The sequence below is a fragment of the Palaemon carinicauda genome, chromosome 17 (assembly GCF_036898095.1).
Source record: "Palaemon carinicauda isolate YSFRI2023 chromosome 17, ASM3689809v2, whole genome shotgun sequence".
Classification (NCBI taxonomy): Eukaryota; Metazoa; Arthropoda; class Malacostraca; order Decapoda; family Palaemonidae; genus Palaemon; species Palaemon carinicauda.
This window is the reverse complement of record NC_090741.1, coordinates 59,621,121-59,638,698: the sequence shown is the minus strand read 5'-3', so window position 1 is coordinate 59,638,698 and position 17,578 is coordinate 59,621,121. Positions and strand designations below refer to the sequence as shown.

General features: G+C 36.6%; 1 protein-coding gene across 1 annotated transcript; it reads left to right on the top strand.

The window, feature by feature from the left end:
- The first annotated feature begins 627 nt into the window (after window positions 1-627).
- LOC137656797 (uncharacterized) lies at window positions 628-16,411 on the top strand. The gene is made up of 3 exons (XM_068391094.1): window positions 628-879; window positions 6,948-7,240; window positions 7,913-16,411. The coding sequence occupies exons 2-3, from the start codon at window positions 7,157-7,159 to the stop codon at window positions 8,333-8,335; spliced, it is 507 nt and encodes a 168-aa protein (XP_068247195.1). The 5' UTR covers window positions 628-879; window positions 6,948-7,156; the 3' UTR covers window positions 8,336-16,411.
- Window positions 16,412-17,578: the final 1,167 nt, after the last annotated feature.

Genomic DNA, 17,578 nt, shown 5'->3' with positions numbered 1-17,578 from the left:
ACCCCATCCAGCATCGATTCCTTGTAGCCAGAGATTTGTTTACGTCGAAATTTCCAATTAATTTAATTCCTCTGACGGTTTTAAGGGCAAAATTGTATATAGGAAGTTACAGGGTCTAATTATTTATATATAATGTTTGCCTGAAGGCTCAGAAATATGTTTAAACCAATGTTTTACGAAATTAATTATCAGTGTAGGGATACGGACACGCCGTGCGTCGTAAGACAGGATCTCCCGTCCCACACTTAGGGAGGAGGGGGGATTCTTCCGGGGGGAACTGTCTATTCTGGGGAATTGGGGTTAACGGGGGATAGAAAGGGGAAATGTATACGTGACGGGTCGGCCAATGGGAACGCTCCCGAGAAAGACCGACGGGGTCCGAGCGACTCGTTTTTCTCATTGCCAGATAGTTTCGGTTGTACTCATAGATGTGGTTATTTTATAGGTAAAAGTAGGTTTAGATGAATTATTATTGCTTTTATATGTAATATTTTTTAATTTAGATTGTTATTTAATGATTAATAACACGTAAATATGCCGAAAAAGTCATCTACGCCACGAGAAAATAGGAAGTGAAAGTAACTAGCCGGGTACTCAGCCTAGGGTTCGTGCTCTTGACGTCAAACTGCCTTTGTTGTGTATCAATGGAAGAAGAGAGGAGAAGACGCGATCATTTGGGCGCTCATGAAATTTACTTGAGCCGTACAATTCAGGACTGGGTTCCGAAAGAATATAACGCACAGGTCAACAGCAATCGGAAGTGCAGATAACACAGGAATAATTAATACTCTCCATCGCTCAAAATCCATGTAGCGATCGACAGGACTCCTGGTATAGCATCCACCAAGAAGGTGACGCCGCCATTTTGTGCTTCTGAAGGTGAGACTTTCCATTGTCAGTTTTCATTTTGTGGGTTTCATTTGTAATTTTGGATTTGATTTAACTTTTATCTCGTGTACTGTTTGTGGTACGTATTGTTTGTTTCCGTACTATACGTGTATAGCTCATATCTATATTTTCTATATAATTGGACCCCTTCCAATTTTGTCAGGTAGAAATTACATTTCGAATCAAAGCTTAAGGTGTCCTTGTAAAGTTTTTTTAGTCATTTTATACGTTAAAGTCTTCTTGTGCTGTAAGCATTATATATATTATTCTAACTTCTTAAGTGATTAGATATAACGATTTACACGTCAAAAAACGCAATTGTCATTTTCTTAATCCGTATGGGTCAATCGTCTACGTTACCTTATGTTTACTATTTTGAAGAGTAATGTTAGCCAATGTTTGGTTTACGCAGACTGAAACATTCTAAAATTGACGCATAGTTTTAGTGAAGATCAATAACTTAAGTAAGGAGTTTATATGATTAGGTAAAAATTTTTATTTTAATTTTTATTTTCTCCGTCTAGAGCACCTTTCTAATTTCGTGTTACGCTAATCGAGGCCATTTTGATAGCTTGTTGCTAAATGCCTTATTGAAAAGTAATTTTATATATATATATATATATATATATATATATATATATATATATATATACATACATATACATATATATAATATATATATTTTCATATTCATAGTCATTCATTGTTGGAAATTTTTCATACCTTAACACAAAAGGTTGCAAGTTAATTTCTTGGTCTACCTATTCAAATTTCAACATCCTGCAAGTTGTTCAGTTAGTAGCCATTGCTATTAGTGGCCTTTGTTTATTAAATCCACGAATAATGTCTGCCGTAGTGTTTCAATGCAATTCCTTTTTTAGCTTTTATCGTGCTTAAGTAAATCTCGTTAGTTATTTAAAAATCTTTACTGAAAAGGCTTGTACGAATGTAAACAAAGTTGTTAGTAATATTTATAATAATCGCATCTTAACTGAATACAGTTGTATGCTACAAGATTGCAGTATGTTTTACAATCGATGGAGCCTTTTGTATATCAGCAGTCAGTTCCTCCAGCGAGCATAAAATATGGTCACTAACTAAACCAAACTTACCCCCCCCCCCCTAACTTACAAGCTGTCGCTGTCCTAACACACACACACACACACCTTCCCCCCCCCCCCCCCCCCCCCCCCCCCGAGCGGGGTTTGCCTAACGTTCCCTGCGACCCCCACTTACATTGCTGTATCCTTAGCCGTAATCACACATGCATGTGGGAGCTGTTACACATACACCAACAATCAATTATTTAGAACAAAACTTCTTACAAATTGTCTGGTTGAAGCCAAATGAATATTAATAGGAATGACAGGAAGTAGTGACAAACGTAATGCAGAAAATTGCTATTGTCTTTCCTGCAAATTGAAGGTGTTTAATAACTTATTAACCTTGTTATTATTTATTAATTTAGTAATAGCACAAATTGATCTTGTTATTAATTATTAATTTAGTTATTTATAGCAACATCATTATTGGTACTAGACAAATTTCGTAGATACTTGCATCACATGTTGTAAATACTGGCTTTTGTGGAATAGTGTTTGTGTGAATGCAGTCCATAACCCCCTAATGTACCCTTTAAACATTTTTTACACAATTTACAATTCAGTGCTTGGAATAAATATCAAAATTTGACATAAATGAACGGTACACAATGAGAGTTCAGCACAGCTTGTCCAAGACAAGACCACCAGTCTAGACTCGGCAAGGACTTTTCGCAATACTGTCATGAGGTTTTGTATCCCCTCATATAAAGTCTATTACCGGGGACACCAGTGGACGTCGCGATTTTTGTGTGGGGGGGGGGGCTAATGCCAAAACGGTTTGATGCAGTAGTGATAATGGTCAGAAATTTTAAATAAAACACAATAACCAGTTGGAAAAATATATGGTGCATGTAAGATGATGAAAATTGAAGTATGTATCGCAATTCTGTACGATTAACTTCACGTCCTAATTGTTTATGCTCTAGCATGGCTTGCTTCTCTCGCACATAAACATAACTTCATTGCTCCTATATTCTGGCAGGCGGTATATGGATGTGCTACTCACCCCCCCCCCCCCCCCCCCCCCCCGGGTAGGTCACCTTTTTTTCTTTCTTTTTATACAAAAACATAGCTATACACTGAACATGGAGTGTTTTCATCATAATTGCCGGTATAGATTAAATCTCACTAAATCTCAAAATAGGTTACACTTCCTTTAGTTTTTTTGTAATGGTGGTCAAGTTGAAAATTAGGATGGTGGTGGAAAAAATTTTTGCAGTGGAACAACATTCAGGAACTTGTGTACAAATGTTTGGAAGGTTATAATTGGTTATAAAAGGTCAGGTAATGATTGTCCTACAAAAAAGAAAAAAAAAAGGCAGTTTGTACAAGCAACACATATGCGCATTGCCAATAACACGCCATCAGTCTCTCAAATGTAAACAATCAATGGTGTTAGTGAGAAATAGTTCACATTTTAATCAGCCGATACGCAAGTTATTATTCCTCCGCCCCCATTAAACGTGTAGAGAAAAGTGCCATACTATCCAGTACTCGTCTTTTATAGTGAAATCCAGTTTTGCTGGTAATTAACGTCATATATTAACCCTTTATTCAAATAGACTGGAATCATTTGTACAATTAGATTGGGTTACTAATTTGGTAATCGTGATTTCTACACATGAATCGGAATCGCTTTCATCGTGAATTGATGCAAATTTTGCCCTCTGTGTTCATTATTTACTTTCAAAGTCTTAAAATTATTACTTCCCTTCTACCTTTATCTTGTAATTACACTTTCATTTCACTTGAATCACTTCCACAAAGTGTCTCTTAAGAGTTACTTCCTTGATCAGTGTCGTTATGGCCATATATAGCTTTTTCGGCTGATGGATCCATTTCTTTTTCCATATCTGATCAGCCAGCCCAAGGACTTGCATCTTATGCTGTTCTGCTTGAATTTTACAAGCTGAATTCAAAATTATAGTCTTTGCCAAGGCATACGTTGCCCCAAATTTACCCATTACCAAACCCGACAATAACTTGCTAGCATTTGCTACCATTATTTATGAGGTTGTAGCATGCCATCATCAGCACTTCCACTTTACTCATGAACATCTTGCCTGCACTGTTGATTCATTCACTAATAGAAAAATTCAAAATCATTAATTGTTTTTCCTGCAACAAGTTTTTAAGTCAGTTCACATCTCAGAATGTTCTTACATCACATCAATAGTTAAAACATGAATGAGGAAATGTAAACTACTTGCTCTAACATGAATGCAGAGCCTCGGCTTTTAATAGGAGTATGCTATTAGAGTAGCTGGAAGTCCACTGTTGAAATGTGCAATGAGGTGTCTGTAGTTACGGTCGAGTGGTACAGTGTATTAGCTGTTGGAGGGTACTGATGTACTCTATTGCCATCAACTGGCTGTTCTAGCCTAGTTTATTCCTTTTAGGTTATTGTTGTGCGAGGGTTGTTAGGGAGAAGAAGGTTATGCAGGTTTCATGATAACTGTAGGTGACAAAGTTGTTTTGTGTAACCTATTGATATACACTAGTTTCTAATTGATATGATTTCTTTTGCTCTGTTTATTGCCTTGCGAGGGTTAAGAGTTTACCAAATATCTGAAGGCGAGTGATGTTTCACGATCACTTTCATTTCATCTCAATTGGGTTTAAATCTGGCTAAATCCCTTGACCAGCCTTTTATACTTTTATAGTCAACATTAACAAACTCAAACTAGTCCTTAATCGTTTTTTATTACTCTTCTCTGCATGAACTTGTGATCATATGGAGTATTACCTGGCCATTGCCATTGCTGTTTCTAGTAATAGTAAACACTGCTTCACTCTACAAAAATTCTGCCCTTCATTTGTATCTCATACGAAAATTTCTGCCCTTTTGTATCCCACCAAAGGTATTTATGTAAAAAGAAAATAACTTACTTGCATGGTGATTAATCAGTGTCTTGCAAATGGTGTTGTGAGAATTTCAAGAAATAGAATCATCTAAGTATGGTCCTAAAAACCTACATTCCTTAAAACTTTTTTTCCGAACTTCAAAGCCTTCACTTCATCTTCCCATGTAATGGCGCGTCGGCATCTCCAGAGTCGGTGAATTTTTTCCTTCAACACTGTACATTGTGCATTGGCCAAACCGTCCGATTCACTGTTTCTTCAATTGTTTTCCATGATTTACACAGTTGTTGGTCTATTGGTAACGTCTTGGCCTGGTGATCTCCAGACTAGGGTTCGAGAACCGCTCAAACTTGTTAGCTCCTTTAGTGTCCACAACCTCACCATCCTTGTGAGCTAAGGATACGGTTTTGGGGAAGCCTGTAGGTCTACCTGTTGAGTTATCAGCAGCCATTACGCCTGACTCTCCATGTTCCTAGCTTGGGTGGTCAGGGCACCTTTAATGCTGATCATATGTATATATGGTCAGTATATAGGGCATTGTCCTGCTTGCTAGGGCAATGTCATTGTCTCTTGCCTCTGCAATTCATGAGTGTCCAACTTTAGTGCTTGCTATCTGTTGAGATCATTAGTTTTTCTCGTGTCTGCAACGGCACGTAAATAAAATTGAGTGGCGATATTCCACATCATGTGAACAATTGCATTTATTGCAACTGGTCAGAGACAAGTACAGTTTCTGAACAATACATTCTGGCGTCTAGTGTCTCCTCTTGCCCCCTCCTGTGTGCCAAAAAATTTGTCCAATTTTAGGATATAACCACTGTTGAACAAATTGTGAGAGAATGCTACCTGTAAACGTTAGAGAAATCTTAAAAGTGTTTTGATGTACAAATTCAAACTGACAGGGAGATAAAATCGGCTTTGATTCTCCAATAAGAATAACCGAGATTTGAACTATGTGTAAATACTAAATAATGGTAGCTTCTAGAGTAAGCTGAATGGTCTTTTGTTTCTGGCAGCTTGTGTTGTGTTCAAATAAGATGAAGATTGCTTAAGGGTGAGGGAGGCAGGTTTCAAGTCCTAAATTAATTTGGCACCTAAGCAAATGACAGCCATGTTCGTCATTTTGGTTTGTCAACAGCTAAAAATATCGATTGTTAACAGTATCCAATTGAAGTGCTTTTATTATTTTTCAATCTGTGTTGGTTATTGAGTGTAAAACTGATGATCTCCCTGGTATTGCCATATCAGTGAGCACTCTAAATGAAAGTAGGGAAAATGGAACAAGGCAATGATAGTTAACATGCAGTGTTTATACAGTATGCCTTTGCAGATCAACTAATAATTCAGTGATTACTTTTTTTTTTCTTTTTTTTTCTCGTACTCAATTAATGAAAGAAGGCTATGTCTTGCCCCAAGTTCAGTAATAAGGGAAATTGCCGTGTTATATTATTTACTTGACCCTGTTCATGATCAGAATCAGTTGTTAAAGAGTTGGCTTCTGTCAATAGGTTTCATGCTTTTGGTAGGCCTGAAAGATTTATACAGCTACTATAGGCTATATACCATATACATGGTAATGATTCAATTACTTCATAATGTACATGAAAGTATTTCAATATTTTGAATACTGATGACCTTCGGTCCCTGTACATGGTCTCTAGCGTAATGGTCATTAGTCCTTAAGGTATTTTTTAAATACATTCCTATGATTGAATTAACATTGTCATCCAAGGGATTGGTGCTTATCAAAGGTTTTTTTTTTTTTTTTTTTTTTCAAATGAAACTTGTTATTGTTGCTGTTCTGAAAATTTTATTTTCATTTATTTATTCATTACTTTTATTGTACATTATTAATTTCCTTATTTCTCTTTCCTCGCTGGGCTATTTTTCCTTGAAGCCCTTGTCTTATTTCATCCTGCTTTTCCAACTAAGGTTGTAGCTTAACCAGTAATAATGATAATAATAATAATAATAATCTACCTTTTGGAGTAAGAAAAGTACAGTATTTTATAAAAAATTAAAACTATGGTAAATTATTAAGAATAGGATTATCAAGAATATACAGGATACTTATACGGTTTTTTTCTCTTTTAGGAACGTGTATTGTTCCACCTCAAAAGGAATTTGGCCAAGGAACAGTTTAAGTGTGAATGTTGCTGTTGTGATATTCTCCAAGATACCCAGTACTTAAATGTACAGCTAAAACTGCACATACATATATATAAAATATATAGCTGCCGGTTAAGTTATAGCACAATACATTTCTGTGATTACTAGAAAGATTACAGCATCGCATCTTTGGGATGGCTGGACCAAGATCAAGTCCGACTAACCAAGCATCCTCCACCAGTCGACTGGCGAAGGGGGACTTGCCGTCTTTTCAGCAGGTACGTTTTCCGGCGTACAAAATTTCTAAGATTCCAAATTTTCTAAGTTTATGAATCATGAGATTTTCTGGTGCACAAAATTTCTAGGAATCCAAATTTTCAAAAACAGTTACGAAGTTGTGGCCTTTGCAGAGTTCAATACTTTTACAATTTGGGGTTTCTTGAAGGTGTGTCTGTATCGATAATACGATGAAACAGATGAATTTGTAAGATTAGCACAATAATATACTAAACTTCTACTGTGCATTTAAAGATAACATGGAAGCTACCAGAAAAATGTAAAATAGTACACATTATTTAAAGGAATTGAAAAGAAAATTAAGTTACATGGTTATATTTTTATGATACTTCGTGAAAATTTAGCAAATAAATAAAATTATTCAAGATCAGATTTCCTGAGAAAGACAAGTCCGAATTATGTCTTCGTTTCTGATTTTCAATTTTGATTTATTTTTTAGTCTTTTAGAAATGAGATTCTCCATGCTTAGTTTCCAAGTAATAAATAGTTTTCCTAATATGTATGTGAATGATAGTAAGGTTACTTTTTCAGATTTAAGAATTTGTGTTTGTTTTTTAAACGGTTAATCTGATTTGAGGAAAGCCTGTTTTTCTGAAAATGCTGTGGATAAGAGCTTTCATATAGAAGTACTGTATAGCAATCATATATTCCAGGCTCCAACACCAGTGAGGCCTGGCAAGCGAAGGCATGTTGCTACAGTTTCACCAGTCACAGCAAGGGGTGAAAACAGGTCGCCAAGGGCTAAACAAAGGCCATTTATGGTTCACAGGCAGAGCCCTCCCATCATCACTGCTGCCCCTGTTACAGCTGCAAATACCACTGCAGCTGCCCCAGTGCCCTCTGCTGAAGGCGTGTCAGGTAGCACAGACGAAGTCAGGAGTGGCTCTGTGAGTCCTTCACAGCTTGCAGTTCCCCGTGTGTCTGCAGAACCACCCTGCCCATCCTCTTTGCCCATGCCACCCGTGCATTGGATGGCTCCGGGCGAGAAGTGCTCATCCCAGAGGCGTCATTGTCGTGCTGTCACAGAGTCCCTCTTGAATCACTTAACAACAAGTGGCATCTTGATTACAGCTTAATCTTTGCGAGAAGGGCAGCCAGTAAGGGCAGGGTGGCGGGGCCACTGTAAAGCAAAGGGGCGCGTGGGGCCGCAGCTCGCAAATCTGTAAACCACCCCCTTTGCCTAGGCCGCTTCACTTCCTGCACCGCTGTTCTGTTCGGTTTCCCAAGAGAAACTGACCATGTACTTTAGGGTGATAAAAGTCAGATGATCGAACGCGTTTGTTGAACTGACCGAGGTGTGAGAAAGATTGGTTGACGTAATGTTCTTGTTCTGTGATACTGGTAGTGCTTACTGGCTTTTACTGTCTGTCACGCAGAAGTGAAGACTCACTTTTAAATTTGCGTGGCATGTCCTAGCCAGCAATAACTGGGGTCACTATGAGCAAGCAACCCATGTCCTGTATTTTAGTAGAATCACATGCTGCATTGTGGACCTGTTAAATTAAATTTCTTCTAAATTTAGTTTTCATTTTCGGGTTACGAGAATTTAAATTTCTGTTAATTTTCGTCTTTGTGAGTTTTTTAAGTTTAAGAAATTAATTAATCCAAGGAAATTCTACTTCCTTTATTTGGAACAAATTTTGAAAGGATCAAATTTTTAAGTTAAAAAGAACTTAATATCTAGCATTTCCACAAAATTACAAACAATCATGCTGTTCCATATACTTTTTGTATATACTGTATACACATTGCATAGTTTTTCGGTGCTTACCATTTGGATGACAATTTTTTTATTATATTTTTTTTTTTCTAGAAGTTCAATGTTCAGAAGCATAAGCAGAATTTGCCTGTAAATGAAAGTCTTGATTGTTTGTAGTTTGTCAGCAGTGCTCATTTAGTGTCCTAATGTCCTATCTAGGACAAAATAGTATTTAGAAGCTAATACTTTATTTTAATTATTTTGTGGACATATGCCGCCATTCTCAAGGATTTAATTTGTTTTTAAGTCATTCATATAGTTTTTTGTAGTTGTTGATCAACTTCCAATTATGTTGGTATTGTAGTATCAAATTGGTGCAGTAAAAAAACCCAGAACGGCAAAATGGTTGGATAATAAAATGATGTTAGACCTGCCAGTCCACAAGGTAATTAGTTGTTGTGAGTGGCGAGGGTTAGTGTTTCCACAAATGTAAGGGGTGTTGGCCGTGGGTTTCCTCCGTGATATACAGCGTACCACAGTACTCTAGTCTTGAGGCTCTACTCGCCACACTCCCAAACTACAGAATTTGTATAGACTATTTTTATTATGATGCCAGTTTTTTATCTTGAGTTCTCCTATAACTGGTTGCCCCCGATTTTATGTACATTGATATAATGTTTTAATTGATCCAAAGGTATTGGTTTGGACCAAATTGCAAGTTGCCATTTTAGAATGAAAGCACATCATATGCTACGTGTGCTACTGAAAGGCTGTACTTGCTTGCAAAGTTATTGTGGTAGATGAGAATGTTTTTGTCTTGGAAATTTAGCAATGTGCTGTACAAGCTTGAGTGACAGACTAGTGTTTAAGGATTTGTGATCTCAGTCGAGTAATTATCGAATGCAATGGTAGATATTTGCTGGATTCACATTCCAGTGTTCCAAGGGAGCAACCCCCGCAGTACAAATCCTTTGGGGTTGTGTCTCTGCACTTCACCTGCTTCAAGTGTTATTGACAAGTGCACAAAGCTCAGGAGTTTCAAGTCCGCTGTGAAGGAAATCCACGGAGAAAAGTTTACACACACAGGGGTTTAATCTAATCTCCCATTTGGATTTTTATTAGCGTAGTCAACCTTTTTTTTTTCTGTAGGGAGCCATCTGAATGCGGACATCACCTGGGGTTGTATTCTGTGGTAGGTTGGCCGTTTTTTGAGTTCTACATTTCCACAGATGCAATGACTCGGATGAGCACTTCAGATGTCTTTAGGTACCGGTATATACTTTGAAAGCGTAACTTCTCAGATCTCACTTAGAGACTTTCACTTCTCTATGAGCAGTTGGGTCTCCTTTAAAAGAAGTATTGTAGTTTTCATTCAACCAAAGCATTTCACCACCATCCCCCGTTAGCTGCGTGCCCAGGAGGCACCGGCGTGCCGTAATACTTAGCTCTACCTCAATGTCAAGTTTGTTGGACTTGAAGAATGCATATCACAATAGTTGGGTTGATTTAATGAGCTGTATCCCTGTTACTGTCGTATACATAACACTTGATGTACCGCGAGAGGTACCGAAGCAGGCTTCCATGCATGTGGCTTTTGTCATTGGTGTGGTAACAAAAAAAAAGAAAGCTCAATGGCAAGGGTAAACTTTTAGGACAACGTGCCACACAGTCACCGTGTCCGAGGGCTTCCTGCACCCGAGGACGTGACGCCTGTTGCTTATCATTAAGTGTCGTTTTTGTAGTGTCCCATGCATGAGGACAAGCCTGACCGCAACCAGTTAAAGGAGGACGCGACGAAACACTAACACGCCCACGGTGGCTGCAAGGCAGAGGGCAATGGCAGGAGGCCTCTTAGGGAATACTGTATTATCATCTCTAGACACGAGGTATCCTCCTATTGCCACTGCATGTAACCACTATTTACCGGAGACTTGAAGCTTATATGTCTGTGATACTGCCATCAACTTCAACTCTCCTTCCAAGTGTAAATCAGATGATTTGCCGTCTTCGGCAAAATATCCTATATCACCATTGGTCATGGTACAAAGTATATTTCAAGTTTATTTGACAAAATCATAAAGCAAAAAAATGGAGTATTCTTAAGTTAAATATGTACCTGAGACGGGTGTGATTGGAGTTCTCATGACATTGTGAGGCCTCCCTTAGTCTTGTCCCTTTAAACTTCATCCTGTTCCATCCAGTGGGCTATAATCTGTAAAGCTCATTCATCAGTGTCAGACATCACTATTAGCCTTGAAAATACCTCTCAGGTCTTAATAAATAATTTCAAGGTAGAAAAAATTTGAACTTTGGCTTAATAATTTTTTGTTTTGTTATGCTCTAGTCCTTCAATTTGTTATGGCTTTTTAACTCTAAAAAATTATTTATTTCTAGTGTGTTTTGATTATATTTATTGATGGAAGGGCTAAATCATTTTTATCATGCCGGCTTAATTCTCAGCTATTGTGTATTATCATTTCATCCCCGAGAAATGTTTCCAGTATAAAATTAAAAATGGTAAAAAAAAAAAAAAATTTTAAGATTATAATTTGCAGAATTTTCATTAGCATTTGATATTTGGTTGTTAAATATACTGGAGGTGTTTCAAAACCTTGTTATCCCCCCACCGTTTCAACTCTTATCCCGGTACTCTGGGAAGGTCTCAATACAATAGCCTACTTAATAGTATTTCATCTGCAATGGGAACTGTTATACATGCGATTGTGATAATCTCAAAGGTGTGAATGTGTTTTTGAGTTTTGTGAATTAATGTTAACTAAGCGTGATTGCGTGTGTGTGCGTACGGACGACTGTGAAAGATATGTAAGTAGCGTTAAGAAAATATGGGCGTGTGCTCATCGCTATGTGACAAATTTTTATGTTTATCCAAATTTGTAATTACTTTATAGTTGTTGAATGTACTAATTTTCCCTCAAATAACCTTCATCCTTTCCCCCTTCCTCCATCCTCGACCCCCTATCCTACCCTCATCCTCTCCCGATCCTATCATCCTTCCCTCTCCCTATCCCCGGGTTCTCTTTAGAACCCCCCGAGAATTCAGAGAGGAATACGAATACCAGTGCCTGAAATATGGTACGCCAATACAGTACCTGAAATATGGTACGCCAATACAGTACCTGAAATATGGTACGCCGATACAGTACCTGAAATATGGTACGCCAATACAGTACCTGAAATATGGTACGCCAATACAGTACCTGAAATATGGTACGCCAATTCATCTTCATGATCATTATATCATCTATGGGTTCTTGATGTCATTTTCATAAGTTTTTCATTCTGCCACTTCATTTTCCATTATGCCAAAGGTAGTCATTATAACATTTCTCAGAGAGTCTTCATCTAAAAACATTAAATTTTCTCATACCATGTTCATTTCATCTTTATCACATTTTTATCATTTACCATAATTAATCATCTTCCATGCCATATCTGCATACCTTCTTCATTCCATGATTTATCACAAGTTATTTTTATCGCTTGCTCATTCATTTTGACATTACATTGGCCACATTTCAAGCACCCAACATTTTACTCCCATGGTGAGTAACTTAGTGTTTCTTTCTCCTTTTATGTTTATTTAAATTTTGTGTCATCCTGAAAGGAGTTGGATAATTATTCCACCAAATCACTAGAATTTTATGTATTTAAAAAAAAATCCAAGTCAAAACTAATGCTCGGTGCACCTTATGACGAGAGACAGTGCAAAGAAACTTTGATACAGACCTGGATGAACCTGTCATTACCAGCATTGTGCTTATTTGTCATTGTAGAAATTGGTCTTCATTGGGATCTTAGGTGATGGAGAAAGGCATCAAATATAAAAATGCTGGTTCCAGGTAACTCTAAGCTCCTGAATGAAGATTGTTTTGTTGAAAGGGAAAGCCTAAAATGCTAGTCATCAATTGGAACAATAGTTGTTTCCCCACAGATTTTCTCTTTTAACAAAAGTGCAATAAGATCAAGGAAAGATTAATTTTGCTTCCCTGTCATTTTTGGATTTCTGTGTACCCCTTAAATTGAGGATAAATAAAATCATTGTATTTTTTCAATCTTGATACATATTACATCAGGCTTTGCACAAAAGTTAATCATCCACGAGTCATTACTAAAAGTTAATCTTCATTAGTGCTGAGATAATATTTTATTAAACCGTTAGGAAAATATAATCAAGGCTTAAATTTTGTGGAAAATTTCACCATCCTCTTCCATAGTAAGGTAAGACTTCTTTTCATATATTATTCATGCACTTATAGTTTTGATAGGATTTTTAATTAGAACACCGTTTGTAGTTGAATTTGTAACTTGTCACAGGAAAATGCTAAATTGTTGAATAATAATGTGGTCAGGAAACAAGCGTGCTAAATTGAGCTTCTTATACTATGCTATGTGGATATTCTTTAAATATCAACAGATTGTTAGGGTTTCTATTTGAAGAGGGAAATAGCCTTATGGATGGCAGGTACTGTATGTACAACTTAAACAGATTTGAGAGGTTGTCCCTTTGGTGTTCAGAACATGCTTTCTTATTTTCCCAATCCATTAAGAATTTTATAAGAAAATGTCTTTAGGCAATTCCACATGAGGGGCAAATGCATGGTCGGTTGTTGAGCCACGGAATGTGCGCTTCACAGTTGACTGACAAGTGGCCCAAGGCATACGTTTTCCTGCCTTGGCCTGTTTCAAACCAACAGAATTAAGAGTAAATCAGAGTGCCAGCCCTACTTTTGGTCCTTGTGTGGAAGGGCCTTTAGAATGTTTTGAGGCAGGTCAGGTCAAGTAAATCAGAAAGGTCATTCAATTGAGACATTATTAGCCTTTTCTGTACTTATGCGGTCCTCACTCCAGTCTGCATGCACAGCATGTTACTATAATTGGCCATGTTTCCTTTTTTTTTTTTTACTTTGAAGGTAAAAGCCTATATTTTTTAATATGCTAAAGTACCCCTTCTATGATACCTTGGAATCCTTGAAATGCTTACTTTAGTGTGACCAACACATGATACAAATTGATACATGGGAAATCCAGGTCCTTTTATATACAATTTTTTTTTAACCGTTGATCCGCTGGTATCCTGGGTAGGATTGTTTAATGGGTCTTCTCATGATCAGATAAATAATTGCTAACCTTTCAGGGCTATACCACGTATAAAACTTAATTGAGCCTTCTGAGGATTCATGCTTTATTAAATTTATGTAGCTCAAAGATACAATTTTAAGTCTTTAGTCATGCAGTGAAATGTTAACATAAATAGATTGACACGTGTTGCTCACCGTTAAGTAAAATTGATTTTGTCATCGCCTGAATCTCCAGAGGGTTAACATAGTATATTTGGTACTGTATGTCTTCTGTTAAGGGCAGGTAAGGCAGTACTCGAGTTCAAGGCGAGGTGTCCCCTCTTGCAAGACACTGAAGAAAGCAGATGGGAAAAGGCCTGTACGATTGCTGGTGGGCTGATGTCTAGACAAGTGACATAGGATCTACAAAATTAAAAATGTCTGCTGCCAGGCGTGGCATAGTCATGTAAGGAGAAATTTGGACGAATATTTGTAGTAATTCTTGAGAAGTTTTCTGAAGATCCCAACTCCAGAATATCCGAAGGTAATGTGTCGTGGTTTAAGTGTACGCTTCTTGCGAAAGACTTTAAATACTTCATGCCCTGTGAGCTTATGGTAATAACTTAATGATTCACTTCACTGCAATGCTGCTGATATTTGTTATCAATTGGTTTGGATTATGATATTAACACTTTACCTCAATTGTTTTAGATTATAATATTGACAATATATAAAATGTTTAGTGTACTCAATTGTATAATAGAGAGTTCTATACTTTAAATTCATTATTGTAGGTACATTTATGGCTCCTAGACTAATTTTATCTTTTGAAGGTATCGAGTTGAAGATATACCAAGAAACATCTTTAGTAAGAAATATACTTTAACAATGTTTTTTCCTTTTCTGAGAGGTTGGCCTATTGCTTCCTTTCTTGTTAAAACCATTCCCCTTTTTGTTTTACTCTGATCTTCGTCTAGAAAAGAACATTAGATTTCCTTTGATTTTTAGGGTCTGAGCAAATACCTGTACAAGGCTATAATCTTTGCCAGGTTTGAAAAAAGGGGTCTAGCTTGCTGCTTTGGTTTAAATATTACAAGTTTTGGTACCAGTGATTCCCTACCTGTACTCACAGGGTACATTAAAACTTCTAAAATAATTTTTATCTATTGACAGGTTAAATCGAAAAGTTAGATGGAGAAGTCAAGGGCGTCCTTCAGAAGAAATTCTAAACATTTGGAACTTTGGAATCCATCATAACCTCACTCAAATTTTTTCGCTCGTTGTTACGTTGTTGAATGTCATCAGAGGAAAGTTGCTATTGTTGAATTCTCTCTTACTTCAGCACCTCTTGTGATCCAATCCTCATGGCCGTATATATGATATGCTGTAAATATACAGTATGAAGAAGAATTCTAAATATTTTTCTACCTATATTAGAAACTTGAAGAGGTTTTGAGAAGGATTATGCTCATGAAAAGAAATGTTCTTTTGAATGATTTATTAATAAGTAAATACCTTATGGTGTCTGCCATTTAGAACTTGCTTTGCATTGCATTCAGTAATTATTAATGTCATTGCTCTGGAATGTTTTAATCCACTCCCTCATAGTTTTGGCCAGATTTTCCCCTTTTGACAAAGAAATCCTTTGATTGAAGGCATTGTTTTCATGAAATTGTATTATCTAATAAGGTACAATACTTACTACAAAACTTACATAACCTAATCTGTGAGGGTATAAGAAAAATTTTAAGATCATCAAAAGTAGAATTTTTTTTGTCAAGTAGCTTATAAACGGTGTAAGAAATCTATTTGAATTGTTTCTTTGTTTATGCACTTTAATCATGAAGATGGGTGGTGTAAGTTTTCATTCTATGCTCTTTGTTCTGACAAGGATGTAAACCCTATGTCACCCTGTTTAAGCTTGATATGATGATAATAATAATGAGCAATGTATGGGAGTGTTTATTGTGTGTACAAGTTAGAAGTTCTCCTGTCAGTTGCATTTATCATTTGACATGTCTTTTTCTTCAACAATGGAAGGCTCGATTTGGTTGTTCATATTCTACTATAGAGAACACCTGCATGAATCTGTAAAATCAAAGCTGACCGGTAAACCACTTTCTGCTGAAAAGAGGACAAATACTGTTAGCTCTTTAATCATTTTATCAGTTGGCATAATATACGGTCATATGGAACCATCCAAAAAAAGCTATTAACGTATTTTATTATAGTAAAAGTTCTCAAATGCAAATAATCACATGAATAGGCATGCCATTAAAATGCAAATGATTAATATTGAAGTTAATGATTGTCACTGATCAATCTTGAAGTGTTATAAGCCAACCTTTTTTTTTTTTTCTCTAGAACTACGATACAATGTTTTAAAGCTCATTGTCTTATATTACCTTAAACTCAATACTCCAAATGAAATGAGTTTTGACCTCGGCTTTAGAGCAAAAGTTTCTACTGTACAGTATTACCAAACTACCTTTGGGGTTATGGCCATTTTATAATTAAGATCACCACGCTAAAGTTAATAGCAGTAACTTTACAAGGAAGATATTACTCAAAATGCTAATTTAATACTTCTGTCCAATCCCAAGAAAGTATAACTTCTATTTAATGTTGTTACTGATCTTAATATATTTTAAACATTTTATTCCTTATAGTTTATTATTTACCTATTTCCTTTCCACACTGTTGGAGCCCTTGGGTTTGTAGCATTCTGCTTTTCCAGTTGTTGGTTGTAGCTTTGCTAGTAGTAGTAATATTTCTTGATATATGTATTATAAACGGGTGATGAGAGAATTCCAAGTATCTCCTGTTTAACAAACTTATTAATAGGACATATTTTATTTTACTACTTGTTTAGCATCGAAGAAGAGACCTATCTGTGTGTTTTGAGCACTCTGTAATATTAATAACTTAGCATTATTGGTTTTACACCCCAAGAGAGAGATGAAGTTCACCAAACTTTCAACTGGGCTCCACAAGGTACTAGAAAAGTTGGAAAACCCAGGTCTATATGGCTGAGAACTATAGAGCGTTAAGTAGATGATGAATGGAGAAGTATTGATTTAAAAGCTCAAAATAGATACAACTGGTGAAATCTAACAGAGGCCCTTTACATCAATATGCGTAGAAGATGATGATGATTGTTTTTACTAGATTTAGCAAAATTATTGCAACAGAGCTTATATTGAATATTGCACTATAAAAGAATCCTAGTCTCTTATAATTGCTGAATAGTTGGACGTCTCCACAAGCTTTATCCTTAACTTCTCGAGTGTTTAGCTGTAAGTCTCGGCAAGCTTTATCCTCGACTTGTTTAGTTGGACGTCTCCACAAGCTTTATCCTTAACTTCTCGAGTGTTTAGCTGTAAGTCTCGGCAAGCATTATCCTCGACTTGTTTAGTTGGACGTCTCCACAAGCTTTATCCTTAACTTCTCGAGTGTTTAGCTGTAAGTCTCGGCAAGCTTTATCCTCGACTTGTTTAGTTGGACGTCTCCACAAGCTTTATCCTTAACTTCTCGAGTGTTTA

Coding starts and splice junctions, on each gene's coding strand:
- LOC137656797 (XM_068391094.1), top strand. CDS start 7,157: ATGGCTGGACCAAGATCAAGTCCGACTAACCAAGCATCCTCCACCAGT. Junction 7,241..7,912: donor ACTTGCCGTCTTTTCAGCAG/GTACGTTTTCCG, acceptor CATATATTCCAG/GCTCCAACACCAGTGAGGCC.